This window comes from Gymnogyps californianus, chromosome Z (assembly GCF_018139145.2).
Source record: "Gymnogyps californianus isolate 813 chromosome Z, ASM1813914v2, whole genome shotgun sequence".
Classification (NCBI taxonomy): domain Eukaryota; kingdom Metazoa; phylum Chordata; class Aves; order Accipitriformes; family Cathartidae; genus Gymnogyps; species Gymnogyps californianus.
The window spans coordinates 47,654,491-47,675,134 of NC_059500.1; the positions used below are offsets into that span (position 1 = coordinate 47,654,491).

The window sequence follows — 20,644 nt, forward strand, 5'->3', positions numbered from 1 at the left end:
TGGTTGAAAATGTTTCACTGTGTAGTGAGATGTGAGATTAATTCATAGTGTTTCAGACCTGTTTCCACACAAACAACAAAAAACCCCTAAATTCTTTCCATTATTTTTCCTCGTAGACCAAGCCACGGCTCCAGCGGGGAGGAAGCTCTGCATCTCTCCACAACAGTCTAATGAGGAACAGCATCTTCCAGCTCATGATTCACACACTTGACCCGCTTGCTGAAGGTATTCCTATTAATTTTTTGGGTTTTCTGTTGCAAAAGCAAACAAATACTTTCCTTTTCCCTTCTCCCCATGAAACTATTTTTTGCATTTCTGTTGCTTTCACTAGTCTTTTCTGAATATATCTGAATTTTCTGAGAGAGTTTTGCACTCTTACGGCGTGGTATACATACTCCCACCAAGACTTGCAACTTAGGAAATGTGTTCATTGTGGTGCTAACTAAAACTGATCACTTGGTTGATGTGTATCATAACGACTGTTTTGCTTCACCTCTGGCTTCAGCAGCAATTTATAAGTTACAAAAACTCTATTCTCTTGTACTTTTGTAGAGGTTTTTTTTGTTTTCTTTCCTGGTTTTGACTTTAGTACATCAGGAAAAAAAAGCCAAAATGGTGGGTAATTTGTCATATGGAATATAGAAAAGAATGAGACTCTGCTGGTTTGACTTTGGGTGGTTTAACGCTGATGTTAGAAAAAAATGCAACAAACATCCCTCTGTGTTACATGCAAGTTAACAGTTTGCTTGCTTTATCCAAGTGTGGTGTAATTTTTTTTTTCTTTGAGAAGTTAGCAGGAAGACTATGATTACTTTGGTCTGAGAAGTTGGCAGGAAAACCATAATTGCTTTGCAATTGTGGGGTAATTTGAATCTCAGCTTCTGGAAGACTTCCAAAAAATTTCAAAACCAGGTGTTTATTTGGTGAATGTGTGTCTGTAGGACTTTTCTTACTGTACTAATAAATGTCTTGAGAAATAGCACTTGTGAAGGAATTGTGAGGGACTAAAGAGACCTAAAATATTACTGACAGTGAGACCTTCCAAACTTCAGTGATAAAAAAGTATATGTAGCACTTCCTTGCATTTAAGTTCCTTTATGTTTCTCATTGCAACATTGCATACAGCTTTTTAACTTTCTCTGTATCTCTTGGACAAGGCAAAGCTACTTTTCCATTTCCCTCTTCAAAAGCTGAAGCTGACACTCATTTTGTCAACACAAAGCCAATTTTAGCCCTTACAATCTCCACGCCATTATTTCTACTCTGATCATGATTCACATCACTTCTCTCTTTGGTTAATGCTACACTATTCACTGCCAAAGTCTGTTGCCTGTTAGAGTGGAGTCATCAACGGACTGTGCCCATTCTATTCCTATTCAATGCCGAAAAAGGACATAAGAAATTTATTGCAGTTACATGTTTGGCTTCCTTTATTTGCATCACTACAGCAGGTGAGCAGGCTTTCTGACTGCTGCACCCAGTAAGGCTCATCTTTACACACCTGGTAGCCAAGCTTCTCACTCTGCTAGAAGAAGAAAAGACTTCCAATCTCAATTTTTCACTTTTTAATGAAAAATTATGATTTTTCATTACGATCCTTTGCACTGCTCTTTTCCCTTAGAGAAAAGCTCTTGGGCTGCGGATGCACCTGTGGTGTCTCAAATAATGCCAACAAACAAAAGTAACAATCATCTGAAGCAGTAAATAGACTTCATCAAATATTTTTTAAAAATAAGAGAGAACAGAAGCAGCTTGGGAAGAGCTCATTAGCAGGGACAGAACCTTTATGACAGACTGAAGACCACAGAAAAGCTAGAAATGTTGAGTGGAGTTCAATTTGGACTTAACAAAGACTCAGAAATAAGATCAGCTCTCAGGTATTTTTCCAGTGCTCAAGGTTATTTCACTTGTTTCCTAGACATAGCTTGTTCAGTGCTCAGACCTTGTCTCACTGCTCTTCCCCTGTAGCAAGCTTGCACCATGTAGTGTGATCCAGAGGCTTCCCCCTTCACAACAGCGCAGGAAAAAGGGTTTTGAAATCTGAAATCCTTCTTGGGAGACACAGAAGCCCAGCACTTTTGAAAATTAGGTATTATAATTAAGTTTATCAAGTAAATCAATGCTGTTCATTTTGTCAGTAAAACACTTGAGATCAATGTGGATTGATAGAGATGGTTGCAGTGGATAAATCTTATTTAAAATACTCCAGTAAAATTTTCTTCAGGGTTTCTTTGCTCATAATACTTTACTGTTTGTTTGTTTTTTTCCCCCTCTCTAAACTCTTATATTTGTCCTGGAATTAATATTCTTCAAAAAATGGAATATAAAGGTCTTCTGGCCTTTAAGGAAGTGCAAGGCAGTAACCACCTGTACGTTTCATTAAAACTGACACACTGAGTTAAAATTTATGAACGGAAGAAAAAATCTACCTACATTTGCAGTAAATATTGTATTTTGGTGCACAACTTTCATGAAGAAATGGCCAAGAAGACACTGGAAAATAGCCTGTGTATGTGCAGACATCTAAGTAGGTGTTAATATCAAAGGAGCTAATATTTCAAATTTCTACTGACTTCACAAAATTCAAATTTTAATTAATAAGAGCACAAAAGTGCCAATATAGGAGTGAAATTCAATAAATATTTTTGCATGTAGAACTCTGGTTTTAGCTTTTTACAAATACACCCAGATGTGTAGGAGAAATGTGAAAAAAATCCACCCACTTTTCTGTCACACATTATGGTCATTAACCTTTGCTGAGGCACCACCTCATTTGTAGGCAGACTTGGCTTTCAAGATCTATTGCACTGCAGGCAGTTTGGAAGGCAGACACAGGGAGTATTGGATATCTCCACTGAATGCTCATATTGTTTCCTGAGATTTTGAGCTTTTAAGTGTCCATGTTCATTATTCTGTATTCAGATAATTCTGCAAACCTCCATAAAAGAAATGGTATTTTAGTTTGATGTAAATACTGTGGCTGGCCAAGGTAGGTGATACTAGTTAAGAAATTTGGATGGCGTTATACCTGAATCTTACATTCAGTTCAAAAATGTGTGTCATAACGGATATGGGTATCTGCTGTATACAATATTGATTATCTGTTTGGCTCTGTATGAATTTTACCTACCAATCTCTCACCATGTTCTTGTGTTTTAATCTTCCTGTGTATAATGAACATCAAACAATCAACTGGTGCATCATGTTTACTTTAAGAGACCTTTACCATGCTAGCTAAGTAATTTTTTAAGCTGATAGCATTTCATTGTTAAGAATTAAAAGAAGGAGTAGTATTTATAAGAAGCGTCTGAGAAGTGCAGTCCTTTGCTCTGTAAACCTATAATTTCGGGGGATGTAGAAATGTAAAAGATTACCTGGTGCCTTCTCTGGCCCACGTGGCTTTCTCCGCACACCCTTTCCTACCACAAAAACCCCAGACATTATGAAGAAATAAATGAGTGATTCGTGTTAGAGTTTTGTGTAAGCAAAGGACGTTAGCTCTGTTGCACTTATGTAATGAAAGACGATGGACCTGATGCACGACCTGTGAGGTCAAAGGATTTCTTCCAGATCATTTAATACAAGTATGGATAAGACTCAAAGGAATAACAGAAAGAGGTTCTGAGCATTTTTCTGTCCCATTTTAGTCAGCTTAGATCCCCTCAGTATTTCTGCCAGATGACGACTTAGATCAATAGGTCGAAAACATTGCATCATTAGCCATATTTGTTGGATTTGCAGCAAAAGAACAGTATATGAGAACATTACAAAGTGCTGTTCTCAAAGGAAAAAAGTGTGAAAGGTGTGTATCGAAGCTGACGCATACACAGGCACTCTGTCCTCCTCCCCCTCTCATTTCCCCTTTCCCCCTTTTGCTACGGTTTACTTCCTTTGCCTTTCCTCATACTGCATCTCACTCAACTGCACCCAGCTTCTCTCAGCCTCTTCCCATAGGATAGCTTCCTCAGCGCTTGCTCTCCTTCTGGACTGCTGGGTCCATCAGTCAAAGCACTTCCCAAGCAGATGCCGGCAGCCCTGCAGCTGGCACAGCCAAGTGAACTGGGTTTTCAGTCTCTGGAAAAGCACTTGTAAAGCCTGGGAGCTCTGTGCTTGACTCTTCACAGCTTCCAGATTAAATGTTGCTGTTAGAACTAAAATTTTCTAGTTGTTGCACTGCTGCTGGAAGATCTAGCTTTTCTTTCTCTTTATGTCAATAATAAAGTTCACTGTTACATGCTTTTGAATAATTGCAAGGAAAATGGGGGCATGAAAAGGCACACTGCTCTGTCATATGGACTTGTGTGGGCTTTGCAAGGCTGACAGAAAACAGGTCCCATCTAAGTGCTTTCGATAGCATAAGCAGTATAGAATGTATAAACAGGCTGTGTGACTATTAAAGGTCAGCTTGACCTACACAGTGTTATTGTTACATTAACATGCAGTGTATTTATAGAAAACCAGCTCATCATATTTACTCCTGAATAATTCATTTGTGAAGTCAGAACCAACCTCTACTTTAATTGAGAGCCTCTTAAAAATGCACTTGGTTGTAAGTAGGAAAATATGAAATCAGAGAGAAATGACCTTAAGTTTTTACTTTCCACAAAATGTAGATAAACAGAGTGATCTTGATATACAATTACACACTTGTGAACCTGTCTTTCCTTTTCCCTTTCCACACAAATGTGGTTTTGCCATGGCTTGTGCCTGTCTTGTGAAAGCCAGCCTGTAAACTCTCTGGAATCAGTGGGCTTGCAAAGTGTTCAGCCCATTTCTGACAGATGAGTAACATCTGAGATGAGTAGGAGTTGCTGGATGTTTGGCACTTAGCATTCAGGCAGGTGTGCGGCCATGCTGTGGATTTAACAGTCAAAGACAAGGAAAGCTTCTCCTTTTCAAAATCCTGGTCTCAGCATAAAGCTTCTAAGAAGATAAGAGTTCAGCCACTCTAACAGGCGGAAGTGTAGGGTATTCGTTAATGGGATGTGAACTCTACATTACAGTTGAAACCTCATCGTTCATTAAAAATATAAATATCTGTATGACATTAGTTTTTTGTTTGCTTTTATCTTGTTACAGAAATAATGACCTTGGTACAGATCATTTCCTGAGGATTAAGATTAATGACTGCCTCTGCATCAGGCTATCATCAACTCCCAGCCAGTCATTAATCCCCAGGAAATCCCGTGCCATATTTGCTTCTGCTTAAGTGCTGGTCTGGCAATCCTTTATTCACTGAGTAGTGAGCTGGACTGTTCATAACAACGTTACCCGTATGAATAAGGATGTCATCATCAAACCTGCTGTGTTGGTCAGGCCCCAATCCAAAATCCAAGCAAGTTGAACATAAATCATGGCAATCATTGATCATTTGTGGCTTTTTTTCTTCTGAGTCCTGTACCTTCAGATACCTTTGTCCTAGTTTTGAAACGGACATTCCTAGGTTATGAAAGTGTAGGGTTTACAAAGATCTCTTTACTTTTTTAATAGAAGAGGGCTGTTGTTTTGCAGTGGGACGAGGGAAAGGAAAAGCATGGAAAGTATTTTGTATGAAAATGTCTTCCATGAATAGTAAGCCTACCTTCTCCCTACAAGCTGTAGGTTGCTTTAAAGAGTGATTTCTTCAGGATTGTGGAGGGAGGTTTTCCTCTCTGGAGGCTCCTATGGGTATTCTGTTGAAAAGAGAAGATACCGGTGATGAAGTGAGGATTCAGAGCACCAGTGCAACCTGAGGCTACCTTGCTTTTCTTGCACAGCTTTAGCAGGGTACAGGAAGAATGAGATCTTTTCCTTATCATGCCACCCCTTTTCTGTCTGCTGATAAGGTGCCACAGGCCAACAAAACATCTTCCGAAAGGGAGGATTTAGCTAGATGCTGACTCCCTTGCTCCCGTGTGACAAGGATATAACTCATATGCAAATGGCATCCTCTGCATGAAAATGAGTGTGATATAAATCTCTGTCATGGCTCAGTCCCCAGTCAGAAGTAGGTATCTTTGGCAATTCTCTCCTATTCCCATCTCTAGTCCTATTTCCAAAGTGGAAAACTACAGGATGTACTTCTACAGAAAAGTTGTTGTTTATCTTATATGCTTTACTTTTTTTTAAACATAAATATGGTGCATGTTATTGGTGAGAGAAGTAACCTTCTGTTACATAAAGCTGAGCTGACAATTCTGTCACTTCCTTCACTGAATGCAGAAAAATACAGTACAGTCACTGTCTGCTCTGACAAAGAAAAAACAGAAACCTGCATTCATGCTTCTCAGGAAAATAAAGAATGATGTGTTCCTCAAAGTTTTTGACATAGTAGTGAATTCTTTATAATTACTCACTAGATCCTGTTGTGTTCCTAGATACTGATCTTAAGAATTTCCCAGCTTTTCTGTTCACCTCAAACTATTTTGCTTGATTTGCTGCTGCTACTTGTGTTCTTTTCTGAGATGTCATGAAAAATGTCAGCTTACCCCAAAGACAGCTGACAAAGGTTGGGTAACCTTCGCCTGCCTGGCCACTCAGCAGGCTCCCAGCTTTGGTCTCATTTTGCAAAACCCTTGTGCTCTTGTTCTTCCCTTGGCCTAGGTAAGCTGCACCATCATGTCTGTGCTCACTCCCATTGGGAACTTTTTTTGGCTGAAGCTGTTTATTTGTTATATCCTTGGAGAAGTAAGGCCAGGCAGCTCAGCTTACACCAACTCGTGGGTATTGCACAGCTCCTGCATTGCTGAAGTAACCTGAGCACTTCCACTTTGCTCAGTTCCAGTGTGTGTATGCTGCAGGACTTCACTGCACTTCCTAGCACCATGCCAAAGATGAAAGAAATAATTCTTCAGTGGCTTATAAGCACAACACCATTTTATCTAACATGAGGAAATATGCAAATCTAGACAAAATTAATAAAAATAATTATGCATGTTATTAACTATCTCTACTCTAAATCCTTCATCATTCTTGAGTGTTCTTTAGGCATACCCATGGGCTTGCAAAGGAGCTCAGCATTCTTCTTCTTGCACACTTGCTCTTACCCAGCGTGTAACAGTTCTTGCTTCCTCTTCTGGCCCATCAGGCAAAAACAGCCCTCTGAGCAGGGCGCTCAGAGCACTTAGGCTTTCTCCTCTGCTGAAGGCTGAAACTTTTGCAAGGGACTTCCGCCAGAGAAGATGGGGGCTCCCTGCCAGGCTCACATACAAATTAATAGCTGTAAGTTATAATCTAGTGTCTTCCCTTTATCTCCATCCCATGGTATCTTAGTCTGATATGAGGATAGGAAACCAATAAAAAGGGCAATTAGGCTTACCTTCAAAATGGAGTGTCATGTCTTACAAAGGCAGATACTTATACCCTCTTTATGCAGCTAGCTTTCACAGAATGGTTTGGGGTTTTTTCATGTAGGTTGGAAGGGACCTCTTAAATTACAAAATTCAGCTAGTCTAACCCCCTGCTCAAGCAGGATCACCTAGAGCGGATTGCCCATGACTGTGTCCAGTCATGTTTTGAGTATCTCCACGAATGGAGACTCCACAGTCTTTGTGGGAAACCCATCCTAGTGTTTGACCATCATCACAGTAAAAAGTGTTTTCTTGTGGCCAGATGGAATTTTCTGGTTTTTAATTTGTGCCCATTGACTCTCCCCCGCCAATGGGCACTTCTGAGGAGAGTCTTGTTCCCTCTTCTTCTTTCCCTCCCATCAGGTATTTATACATGTGGATAAGATCTCCCCAAGTCTTCTCTCCTCCAGGCTGAACAGTCCGAGCTCTCTCAGCCTCTGCTCACATGAGAGATGCTCCAGTCCCTTCATGATCTTTGTGGCCCAGGACTGGACCCAGCACCCAGATATGTCTCACCAGCACTGGGTGGAGGGAAAGTATCACCTCCCTCGACCTGCTGGCAGTGCTTTGCCTAATGGAGCCAAGGATGCTGTTGGCTGCCTTTGCTGCAAGGGCACATTGCTAGCTCAGCTTTCAGTGGTGCTGTTCTCTGCACAGTCATTAGCAAGAAAGCTTTTTCCCGGGGAAGATTTTAAACAGCTAAATGAGATTGCTGAAGCGATGAGGCACATCACTCTCCAGTGAGGCCTCCTTTCCCCTTTCTTTACCTTTCAGCTATGGTAGAGACCACAGAAATAGTGTTCCTAATTTAGGTACCTGAGGTTGCATGGTTAGTATAGATGAGATGAGTATTTTTACAGATATCTCCAACATCAAACTGAATTCAGAAACTGTAGGTAGAACTCCCCACACTGACAGAGTGAGCAACAGCATAGGTAGAGTAGAAACTGTGGGTTATGTACAGCTAAGGGCAGATCTATTTAAAAAGGCAGAGATGGTATTTTAGATACCCCTCTTAATATCTGTCAGAAAGTTGAGAGAGAGAGAAATTAAATAGCTGTTTCCCCCAGTATTACTTGAAATTTCAAAGCCAAAAATGGATAGCAGTTGAATTTACAAACTTCCATGTAGCACACATAAGATATAAATGTCACTGTAACAGCTGTAGAACCTGAGCTGTCTACAAAGATGTGTGCTTTTGGCATAGAGAAAATGATATCGTAGGCTAATGAAGAGGATTTTATTATGAAGTTTTGGCTCAGCTGATTTATCTAAATGTCAATCACAAATGTATATCTACAACCAAAGAAGTAGACTTTTGAGGTCTGAATTATTTTTCTGAGTGGGTTTATTTAGCATACATGCAGGGACCACTTCATTCTTGTTATATTTCGGGGATGTTCGTCTTGCTTTTTCTAAAGACAGTGGCTGCACTTCCATGACTGTAGGGTGAGTGGGCTTGCAACTTTTATCCTGTCCACAGAATGTGTCTATAGTTAGTGACATGTATCAAAAATTGGGTATGTTTTTGTTATACATAACTTGGGGCGCACAGAGACCCTTACAAATTTCTTTCAGAATGGGCAGTTCAATGGCAAAATGTAGCACTTTGTTCTGATGCTCTTAAACTCTGCAGCAATAAATGTCAGGTCTGCTTAACTTCATATGGTCCCAAAATACAGAGAGAAGGCAGCACTCATTGCTAGTTTCACTGATAGAACTTCTAGCTACTTAAAAATTGAAGAACAGGTCTCCCTTTAAAATCAGTATTGCTTTTTGTAGGTAGCAAATTTTAAATAACGGAAGTTTTCTGATGCCTTTTTTTCATTTATTTTTGAAAATCTGAAATTTCATCCTTGTGTTCGTTTTGTGGTAAATGTTAGTTTTCGCAACAATTTATTTCTACATGTCATGTTTTATTCTTTTAACTGGAATCTACTGAAGCTGCTCACTGCAGGCAAAATTCTTGTCTCTCATCTCCATGATATTTTCCAGCTATGCCCTGTTCTTCAGACAGCATATTCTTCTTGGGATTCCCTACAGAGTGTGCAAGGAAGATATGAGTATTTAAAGACAAGCGTGATCCCAGAGCAGGGTACAGCTGTCCTGACTATGCATTTCCATGCTTAATAGCTTTAGTTTCATTTTAAGTTTCTTCCCAACTCTGAATTTCCTTGTTAAAAATATGAACAACAAAGAACATGAATAATTTATAAACCGTACTGATCAGGGAATAATAGTAGCTATGAGGGATTTTCTATTGAAGCTGGAAGTGGAAGATTTCCTTTAGTACAGTTTACACATGGCAGACGACTTCATCCTCCGCAGGACGGTTGGATTTTATGACTGGATAGTGAGAGGAACATATGCTACCCTTGCATTATTCTCCTGGGACATGCTGAAAACCAGAACAGCTGGAATTTATTGCAGTTGGAGTTGTATGTGTCCAGTACCCCACAGTGCCTGGCCCCACAGACACTCGGTGAAATCCTGACCCCATCAGAATCAGTGGTAAAGCTCCCAATATCATCGGTAGGAAAAGGTTTTCACTTCTACATCTTGGAATTCCCATTTTTGTGAATATTTGAAAATTCTTCAAAGATAAATACCCCCTTCAAAGTCAACAGGAATTGTATTTGATCCAGGTAGGGTCAATTCTGTTATATGTTAGTTGTCTTTTGGTGTTATTACATTCTAGAGAATGTATGGCACCTGTCTTCAAGAGTTTGGTGGCAGATGGCACAAAGGTAACTTATGAGTGAAAGAAGATGGAAAAGGAAACAAAGCCCTCAGGAACAACCAACTTCATGCTTTTCTTAAATTAAAAAAACAAACAAACAAACTAAAAATATCAAAAGCAGGGTCTGACACATAATAGTCATTTAAATTACTTTATTCTCTCTTCCGTATGTGTGTTAATAACATGCTGTTAATCACCTCCTTAAAAATATTTGCTTTTTAACCCGTATCACTTAAAACCCTGTGGATCCTCTGACAAATTTCCTTTTGTCACCACAAGAAGGTTTGCTAGACAGTATGGACTGTAAGAATAGTGGGTTTTCAGTCTTTGTTTTAAATGCTGCACTAACAGCAAAGTGATAGGCAGATCTTGCTTTTGAGTGTTGTGACTATCCTGAGCTGCCCAGAACTCTACTGATATGATTGTATAAATTTTTAATTATATTTCTATTCATACTCCAATTTGATAAAATTGCAATAAACTAATTATCATAAAAGCAGGCAACTTTAATAAGATTATTATCAGGACAAAAACACCTACAATAAAAAACAGAGTAAGGACACGTGAGGAGAGAGAATAGGAATAGAAAGCTTGCAATTTAAAGACAAGATGAAAGATGACCACGTGTGTTTTTAGAGCTCAGATGCACAAAGTATTACATAATTTAGTTACTCCCAATGTACTGTCTACTGGTCAAGTACCTGAAAGTTTTCATTTATATGATTTCCTTTATTTACTTAGGAGTATTAATAAAGCAGCACTGGCAGTAGCGTAATCCAAAAAGATGTAATTCTGAAATGCATGCAACTATTATTATTTACTGTATTACTCAGATCCAAAAGAGGTCCCTTTGTATTTTCCACTGCATCAGCTCAGTGGCAAAGCTTCCATTTTGCAAGAGCTGGCAGCTTGAAGGTCCACAAGTAAAAATGTGGGCTACAGCATTTAATTATAACTTGCACAGTTTGGATTATCTGGAGGTAGTAGGAGTCTTTTGCTTTTTAAAACATTTGTTTTCTTTCCTCTGCATTCTACAGTGATAATACATACAAACTCCTACAGCAGTCCCAGTCTATCCCAGATGGGATGTAAGTACTCTATGAGAAAGTTAAGGGGTTTATGGAGTTCATAAAAGGTGGGAGTCAAAATTAAGATGAGATTCACTGAAAGAAAATTATTTCAAAAGAATTCTTCCTTTTTAAAATTCACAATGCCTGATATCCTTCAGTTGGTGGGATTTTTTGTGTTTTGCCTCAAATAGTCTATGTACAAAGGCATTATCTTTTATTAAAGATCTGCTAGAGGTTAGGACTCTGATTTTACACCTGTAATGTTAATCTCCACTAGATCTTTCACAAGTTTTTAGCACTGAGAGTTCTTTGTTCCTAATCTAACATCATTGATGAAACCAAATCGAGCTTTGATTCCAATTTAGATTGGATAGCCACTACAACTTATCTAGCAAGACTTTTGAAGTGGCCTCCTTTTTTTTGTTTATGGTTGAGTCTCTGGTCATCTAATTGAATTTTCTCAAGACCATGACAACTAGAAGAAACGACAGTAAAGATTAGGGAACGACAACCTAGTCCTCCTTGATGTTATAATGTGAATTCCTCTAAGTCCTCTGGCCTAACTCCTCAGCCTTCTTTTAAAAAAATGCAAATAAAAAAAGGAGATCCTGTTAAACATGATGACAACAGTAAGTGCAAATCAGAGGTCATATCAGAATGTCGTGGTTTAACCCCAGTCAGCAACTAAGCACCACGCAGCCACTTCCCCCTCCCCCCTCCCAGTGAGGTGGGGAGGAGGAAAGGGAAAAAGAAAGTAAAACTCGTGGGTTGAGATAAGAACAGTTTAATAACTAAAGTAAAATATAATACTAACAATAGTAATAATGAAATATAATAATAATAATAGTAATGAAAAGGAATATAACAAAAAAAGGAAGGGGGGCGGGGGGGGGGGGGAAACAGTGATGCACAATGCAATTGCTCACCACCCACTGACCCATGCCCAGTTAGTTCCTGAGCTGCGATCCGCACCTCCTGGCCAACTCCCCCCTGTTTATATACTGGGCATGACGTTCCATGGTATGGAATACCCCTTTGGCTAGTTCAGGTCAGCTGCCCCGGCTATGCTCCCTCCCAGCTTCTTGCACACCTGCTTACTGGCAGAGCATGGGAAACTGAAAAGTCCTTGGCTTAAGATAAGCGCTACTTAGCAACAACTAAAACATCAGAGTGTTATCAACATCATTCTCACACTAAATCCAAAACACAGCACTGTACCAGCTACTAAGAAGAGAGTTAACTCTGTCCCAGCCAAAACCAGGACACAGAAAGATGTAAAGGGGAAGAGTGGATTACCAAATTAACGTCTTTGACTGTCGGGAACTTGCTGACTTTCAGAATTGTGTGTGCAACCTCTGGCACAAAAATTCTGTTCTGTCTCCAATACTCGGTTAGGCTTCATGTTTACAATCTTTTTAATAATTATTTGCTTGCTTTTAAGTTGCAGTTCTTGGCTGCATGCTCATTCTCAATTTCGTTATCAGTTTTGAGCCCTTACTCTCTCATTTCTCTTCTCCCTTATGTCTCATGTATTCAGCCTTTTGGTAGGTTGAATTTATGGGTATGAAAACTCAGGAGAAATATATGCTCTCCATTTGCTTGTTCCAGAATGCCTCACAATTCCTTTTAAGCCAAGCTCCCACTGATGCTGATAAAGGATTATGCCTTGACACCTTCATGACTGTGGCAGTCAAACACAAGGAAGGTCAAGTAAATGCAACAATGGAATTGCACTAAAAATTCAGGGATTGCCTTCAGTGATTTCTCTTTAGCAGTTTTGTTTTGAATAAAAGATATGTCAACTTCGAAGCTGTTTAATTACCTTGGAGAAGTGTGACATGAATTTTCATACAAATACGGTTTTTATGCAAAGTGAAAATCTTATGCTTGTCAAAGAAACCCACAATGCAGTACTTTGTTTTGAGAGTCTGAGTTCACAATTGTCATTAAGGGATACACACCTTTATCAATGCAGGTTACTATCTCTAAAATACCTGTATATCTTATGAGTATTTTGAGAAACTCTGAGCCAGGCTCATTTCTGACACAACTAGGGACAACTGCAGTCTGTATCTGAGATCTTCGTAGCAGGAGAGCAAAGAGAAATACTGACTACACTTTCCTTCTATGGAGGCCTGGGGCACTACACTTAAAGGCAGAAATGAGTATTTCACCACAGACCTTACCTACAATACATAGTGAGTGAATATTGAAAATAAACTGAGTAATTAGGTATATTATTTCATAGAATCATAGAATCATAGAATAGTTTGGGTTGGAAGGGACCTTTAAAGGTCAGTTAGTCCACCCCTCTTGCAATGAGCAGGGCCATCTTCGACTAGATCAGGTTGCTAAAAGCCCTGTCCAACCTGAGCTTGAATGTTTCCAGGGATGGGGCATCTACAACCTCTCTGGGCAACCTGTTCCAGTGTTTCACCACCCTCATTGTAAAAGATGTCTTCCTGATATCTAATCTAAATCTACCCTCTTTTAGTTTAAAACCATTACCCCTTGTCCTATCGCTACAGGTCCTACTAAAAAGTCTGTCCCCATCTTTCTTATAAGCCTCCTCTAAGTATTGAAAGGCCGCAATAAGGTCTCCCTGGAGCCTTCTCTTCTCCAGGCTGAACAACCCCAACTCTCTCAGCCTTCCCTCATAGAAGAGGTGTTCCAGCCCTCTGATCATTTTTGTGGCCCTCCTCTGGACCCGCTTCAACAGGTCCATGTCTTTCCTGTGCTGAGGACTCCAGAGCTGGATGCAGTACTCCAGGTGGAGTCTCACCAGAGCAGAGGGGCACAATCACCTCCCTCAACCTGCTGGCCATTTTTCTTTTGATGCAGCCCAGGATATGGTTGGCTTTCTGGGCTGCGAGCGCACATTGCCAGCTCATGTTCAGCTTTTCATCCACCAGTAACCCCAAGTCCTTCTCTGCAGGGCTATTCTCAATCCCTTCATCCCCCAGCCTGTATTGATACTTGGGGTTGCCCCGACCCAGGTGCAGGACCTTGCAGTTGGCCTTGTTGAACCTCATGAGGTTCCTATGGGCCCGCTTCTCGAGCTTGTCCAGGTCCCTCTGGATGGCATCCCGTCCCTCAGGCATGTCAACCGCACCACTCAGCTCGGTGTCGTCTGCAAACTTGCTGAGGGTGCACTCGATCCCACTGTCTATGTCACTTACGAAGATATTAAACAGTACTAGTCCCAGTATGGACCCCTGAGGGACACCACTTGTCACTCATCTCCATCTGGACATTGAGCCGTTGGCCACTACCCTCTGGATGTGACCATCCAACCAATTCCTCATCCACTGAACAGTCCATCCATCAAATCCATATCTCTCCAATTTAGAGAGAAGGATGTTGTGGGGGACCATGTCAAAGGCCTTACAGCAGAAGTCCAGATGGATGACATCTGTACCTCTTCCCTTGTCCACTGATGTAGTCGCTCCATCAGAGAAGACCACTAGGTTGGTCAGGTAAGACTTGCCCTTGGTGAAGCCACGCTGGCTGTCTCGAGTATCATTTGAAATTACAAATAATGTAGCACTGTTGGCTAACAACTTTATTCTTTCTGTTTACTTTGATATGGTGTGGCATCTACATACACATTAGAGAACAATAGGTAATAAGGCAAATGTTGTAATCCTTCAGGAATGTCAGACAGGATTACCAGGAACCCTCTGCTCTCTTCTGGTGTAAAAATATGCAGAAGGGAACAAATTAATTCAATGACTCTGTCACTGTAGAGGATCAGCTGTTAAGCTGCATCTCTGCATCCTCTTTGTTTCATGCGACCAGCAGGCATGCAGGTACTGGCTGTCAGCCAGTCTGTCTGCTATGACCTCCCTGTGGGAACCGCACAGCATGTTCCTGAAACTGGAATTATCAAATTTTAATAGTGTTGGATTTTGGGTTATTTTTTCAAGTATCCTTTATTACAGTACGTCAGATTTCCAATTCCATTTAAAATCAGTTTATTTTAAAAGCTGAGAACTTTTTCCAATACAGTTATTTTTTTCAAAAAATACTTCAATTCGGTTTGAGTTTACTTAAGAGTCATATTGAACAGAATCTTATTATAACAGGAAAATTCAAAAATAAATACCAAAGAGCAGATCCAGTACAAATTTTACAGCAGAAGCCAGTGCAATATATTGGAGTCAGACTATAAAGAGGCAGACCTTTTGTGTTGCTGAGCAGCACTGACTCAAGTAATCCTGAAATCCACAAAATAATTCATGTGAATACATGCAGCTGACGTTTTCTGGCATCATCGTTGTGCATTACAGTTAGTGGGCTGGTGATTGTATAAAACATTCCACGCTGGGTATAGGACTATAAAAGCTTTGAGGAGTGTAATCTCACCAGCAAGATTAGAGTTTTCCTGGAAATAATTTTGCTAACTGGAAGAATTAACCTTGTTTAATCCTTGGTGTGTTGAATTGCTGAAGTGCCCAGAACATGATTATCATCAGCATCATGCACTATCATGCATCTCCTTGTTTCTTTTCTCTTCGGTCTCTGTAAGGTCAGAGTCTCCTTTTTCCTTTCCTGTTTGCCTTGTATCTCTCACTTCAGATGGGAAGCAAATAGATCTAAACCGGATTGCCAGTATGTCAAGTGCCCTGCCTTTCTGCTGCTGCTTTTATTTCTTCTGGAGATTTAGCATAATTCACCATTGTTGTTGGCTTCATCTGAAAGCTCTTCTGCTTCATCCATTAAGTCAGAGGCCTCATGCTATCATTCTGTTAATTCTTAAGTTTGTTGCTATGGTACAACCTTCTTCTCAACTTTGTCCTTCTGCACCCCCATCTTTACTCTTTTTTCTCCATGAGTTTATACAGCCCCTCTCTGGCAGTGTTGTCTCCTGCATGTACTTCCATTTCTCTAATTACTTTTAGACTCCTTTTGGCATCTGTTTTCCACTCCAGTCTTCATCCTCCAGTGGATGCCTCACCCCAGGTTCTAGCAGAGCAGACCCCAGACACATCAAGGCAGAGATCAGTGAGAATAAGTTTAAGCAAAGGTGCTGGCCGTAGAGTCATCAGATACTGAGCCCTACTTAAACAGCACATGTGGTCCCAAATGCTGTATGCGGGGAAGTCCATATTGAAGTTATTGGGAACTCTTCCCAGGTAAGGAATTCAAATCTTTAGGACTAAAATCAAGATGGTAGGACAATAGCTTCTTTTATATAAAAGCAGCTACAAAGATTATGTTGCAACACTAAGAACATTTTTACAAAACAGTATATGCATTGTATATCATTATAAAAGAATATATTGAATTCTGTCTTTAAATGATGTCTTGCTTTGCTTTAAGAGAGACTTAACGTAATGTCATATTCTATTGGGCATGCTTATGTGCAAGTAATGCACTACATTGTACGAGCAAGAGTATGTCAATATTTGTAACTGGTTTTGATAAAGTATGTCTATGAAAAAATCATTACAATCCAATCATAATTATTTTAAAAATTTAACAGTGATAGTATCCTGTATTTTTTCATTACATGGCATAAAGCGTTCTCTGTCTCTGCAAATGATGTAAGAAATGTTCATTTGGCAGAGTCAGGTATCTGCAAATACATTAAAAAAAAAGGATCTTTCAGAGTATCAGTTTTGCATATCATCACAGTATTTTACAGTTAAAAACTAATAGCCAGACCTCTATGAAATTCACCTGTGTGGAAAAATATTGAAAGATCGTGAGGTGCATCAGCTAAAACCAAAATAATTGGACAGCATTTGTACATTTAATTACTTAAGCTGTTTCATAAACATGAAGAGATAATATTTCCAAAGAAAACAGCACTACCAAACTGTTAAGTATCCATTTTTTAATGATTACACTGTATCAAAGGTTAGATGCTCAGAAGCTCAGTTGTAAAACTTTACATAAAAATGAGTGAAATCATCCACAAATTCCTCAGACAAATCATTTACAAATTCCTCCTTGTGCTTAATTTTTCTCTGTCCTGTTTTGTAGGCCTACATTAATTATTGTGATTATATATATATTTACATATATGCCAAACTTTAAGAAAAAACACTTTAAGAAATTAAGTGTAAAGCAACATCTGGAGAAAAAAGATGATTTCATGCAAGATTGTATCACACAGAAAAATAATAGTAGCCCTAAAGATCTGGAGAGCTCTGCATTCCATTCTTTTCTCTGCCCTGCTAGAATATAGTAATGCAATATTTTCAGATCTATTTAATGATTTAATTAATTTAGGTCTCATACCACCTGACGAAGTGAGTAAATACTTTTTTTCTGATTTCACAAGTGACAAGAGAGTGGTTAAATTAAGTAACCCCTCTAAAGCAAGTCAACATCAGCACTGGTGTCAAAACAATGTTTGTGCAACAGCGTTATGAACAGTTCCTTAGATAATATGTTTTGAGATTTTTTGTTTAATTTGGATGTGTAAGTATTTGAATGTCTGACCTGGGGAATGTTAAAAGAGCTTAGTTTCCAAAGCTCCTGCTGATTAGATACTGTCAAGGTTTATTATGTTTTCCCAAATGTAGAGGGACCAAATTGGCAATCACCTTGAAAAGGCTGAATTTTAGATTCCAGTGCCTGTCCTACATCTCACTTCAGCAAGTTACTTATCTAAAACCAGTGACTTGTGAAATTTCTGGGGAGGAAGGCACTGCCATTTCTGTAATGTGTGTTTTGCTGTTCTGCAGAATTTTTTGCATAATCACTGTTCGAGTTTATGAAGCACATGCAAAAACGTGTACATTTCTTGAATGTCTGCTGGTTCCTTATCTTTGTGTCTTTTACTGTGATGTTGTAGAGCTGGGATCATATGGAAACCTAAAATATTATGACACAATGACTGAAGAAGGTAAGAAATATTTTAGAATTGTTTGTATCAGCTTTTTTTGAAGCCCTTTAAGCGCCTTTTATGTGTTTACTTTTTCCTTCATTTTTCTTAGTCCTATTTTCAGTTTCTCCATTTTTTAATAACTCCTTTTTGCATGTCTTCATTGATGGTGCGATCAGTTATGGCTCTTTTTTCAGGTTTTTGTTTTCAGCATTTCAGTTTTGCTATTTCAGATAAGGAAATACAATGGAATGCTTTTATTAAAGAACATACGTGCAAAACCACACTCGCAAATTATATGGCACAGTATAACATAGATTGTAGATGCTTATTGTATGCCATGTTTTACAATGCATTCAAGAAGATGAATTAATTTACGGATGTTCAAATCACTCAGTTGGAGAACAATTATTAAGTGACTTCAGTTTACTGTATTATTCAAAAGTAATAAATAAACTTTAAAAACTAGACATGACTATTCCTGGAGTATTAATTGTATGCTTAATTGCAATGCAAAAATTATACAATTTAAAATCCTGATTCGAGCAATACAAGAAGGAAGTAATTAGGGCCTGAATCAGGGCTCAGTGAAGTCTCGGGAAATTTTTCTGCTGATTCAAAAGCATTGCAGTTTATTACACTAATTCAGGAAAGCAGTTAACTGTGTACTAAATTTCCAGCACAAGCTTTCAGTCCTAGTGCGGTCTGCATTTCTATAATTTGGAAGTTTCCCTGAACTGAGACCCGATTGTCTGTAGGATCGAGGCCTCTTACCCAGCTCTCTGATTACAATGCCAGACAGATGGTTTAATGAATGTTCAGTTTAGTAATTAGTGGCGTGTTTGAGGATGTAGATAAGCTTGAGGCCTGTAGAAAAGTTAGCCACCTATTCCTACTTATTTTTAATGTTAGGAATATAAGGCTAATAGCTTAATTCTCTCAGGTATTTTCTAGTTTAGATTAATCTTGAACTTAAAAAGGTTTTAAGAAAACCTTCATTATATGACTTACTCATGATCATTTCTCCAGGGGAAAAAAAGTGATAACTTCTGACCATTTCCCATTTTCTGTATCTGCTGCTGATACTCAGATATAACCGTACTGTTCTGGGGCTAGCTGTGGGAGACGGTTCCTTCCACCTTTGTGCCTGATGTTGGAAGATGCTGTTTTCTTCTGTAGCAGGCATGAGCTCATAGGGCAGTCTTGCCACACCGCCCTCCATTGCCCAGATTCACCATCTGATTCACAGGGGTGGCACCAATACAAGAAAAGATGTCTGAGAGGAGATTTTACTGGGCAAACAGTGGTGTCTATGTTGTTTAAATACACCTGTCAAGCACTTGAAATGAGTCATTAACCCAGGCTATTCAGATATGGCTACCAGAGCTAAAGCTTTTGCAGTATGTCTCATCTCAGTCTTCATTACAATCAAGATGCAAAGGTCGTTTCTCATTGTAGCCTCAGAGTTGGGTATGTTAAGGTTTTTATTTTTTATGCTGAAGTATTAAATCTACCATTTCAAAAGTAGTCACTGCATTATTAGCCTTCTGATATTCATAAATACTCTATTGACAGTTAAAGGTAGCTATTTGTGGGGAAATACCCATGCAAGTATAATACATACAATATATGTATGTATAAATACTGTGCCTATGGTGAAGTAATGCTGTTAATATTCAATGTCATCTCAGAAGACACTCCTCATGAATAAATAATCCAGGACCATACTGTAGCAATAGCAAAAATCCAGTAGCAAAAATCTTCCAGTAGCAAAAATAAGAAAGGAGGCTCTTTGTCTTTAGGAGTATTAACACTGACAAGAGTCTATGATACAGTTTACCTTCTCAAATACAACTGTCATCATCATTTTCACGTCTTTCACAAAGCAAATAATGAATAGTGTATCCCAGAAGCTGTATTTAGATCAAAGTGATATTTTGAACTTTCTGTTTGGATTTTCAGAAGTATAATCACTATCATTCTGCATCACACTTATTTGCATTATCTGTTTTCTTCTTTCGCTTCCTTTTTTGACTGAGATTTTATACATCTTGTACAGAGAGTTAGTCACAGGAACATGTAAACCCAGTTACAAATCCATGGATTTTTTTCTAATATAGTACATCCTTATCTCCAGGTCCTCAAACCCTGAGTGGAGATAGGTAGCAAATCTTTCAGTGGATGAAAGATAGAGAAGCACAGGCACATCTATTTTTGCTGCTACATCAGAACAATCAGAGACAAAAAGTAATGGTTAGGTCGCAATACACAATCTGATACAGCCTAATGGCCAGAGGGCCATTGTGCTCCAGATCATAGAAGCTGATCTCTATTTGTTTTGTTTGCTCCTATTTGGTCTGAAAGTGACTTTAAATTAATTGCAGATTAATCAGGCCCAACTGGGAGAGAAAACAGACCCTACTAGATGGGAGGAGACCCTCACAGTAATCTTGTGCTGTCAAGTAACCTCCACCGACAGCCTACAACATGACAAAACTGCATATATTTTCATTTGATGCTTCTGCGGAATTTTAAAGTTAAAGGAGAAAGTACATGAGATGGATTTCTGGAGTTGATCAGTTGTGAACCACTAGTTGTGTTCCACAACTGACCACGAGCAGGACTGGTAGGTACAGTTCAGACTGCTCAAGAGCCACAGTTTTGACATCTT

The 20,644-nt window shown here is 39.2% G+C and overlaps 1 protein-coding gene across 1 annotated transcript in view; it reads left to right on the plus strand.

Annotated features, from left to right (window-relative positions):
• Positions 1-20,644, plus strand: part of SLC24A2 (solute carrier family 24 member 2) — a 109,276-nt gene that overhangs the window by 58,234 nt on the left and 30,398 nt on the right. Inside the window, exons 3-4 of the mRNA XM_050913275.1 lie at positions 117-225; positions 17,944-17,994. Coding sequence (XP_050769232.1) covers positions 117-225; positions 17,944-17,994 — 160 coding nt within the window. The remainder of the gene's footprint in view (positions 1-116; positions 226-17,943; positions 17,995-20,644) is intronic.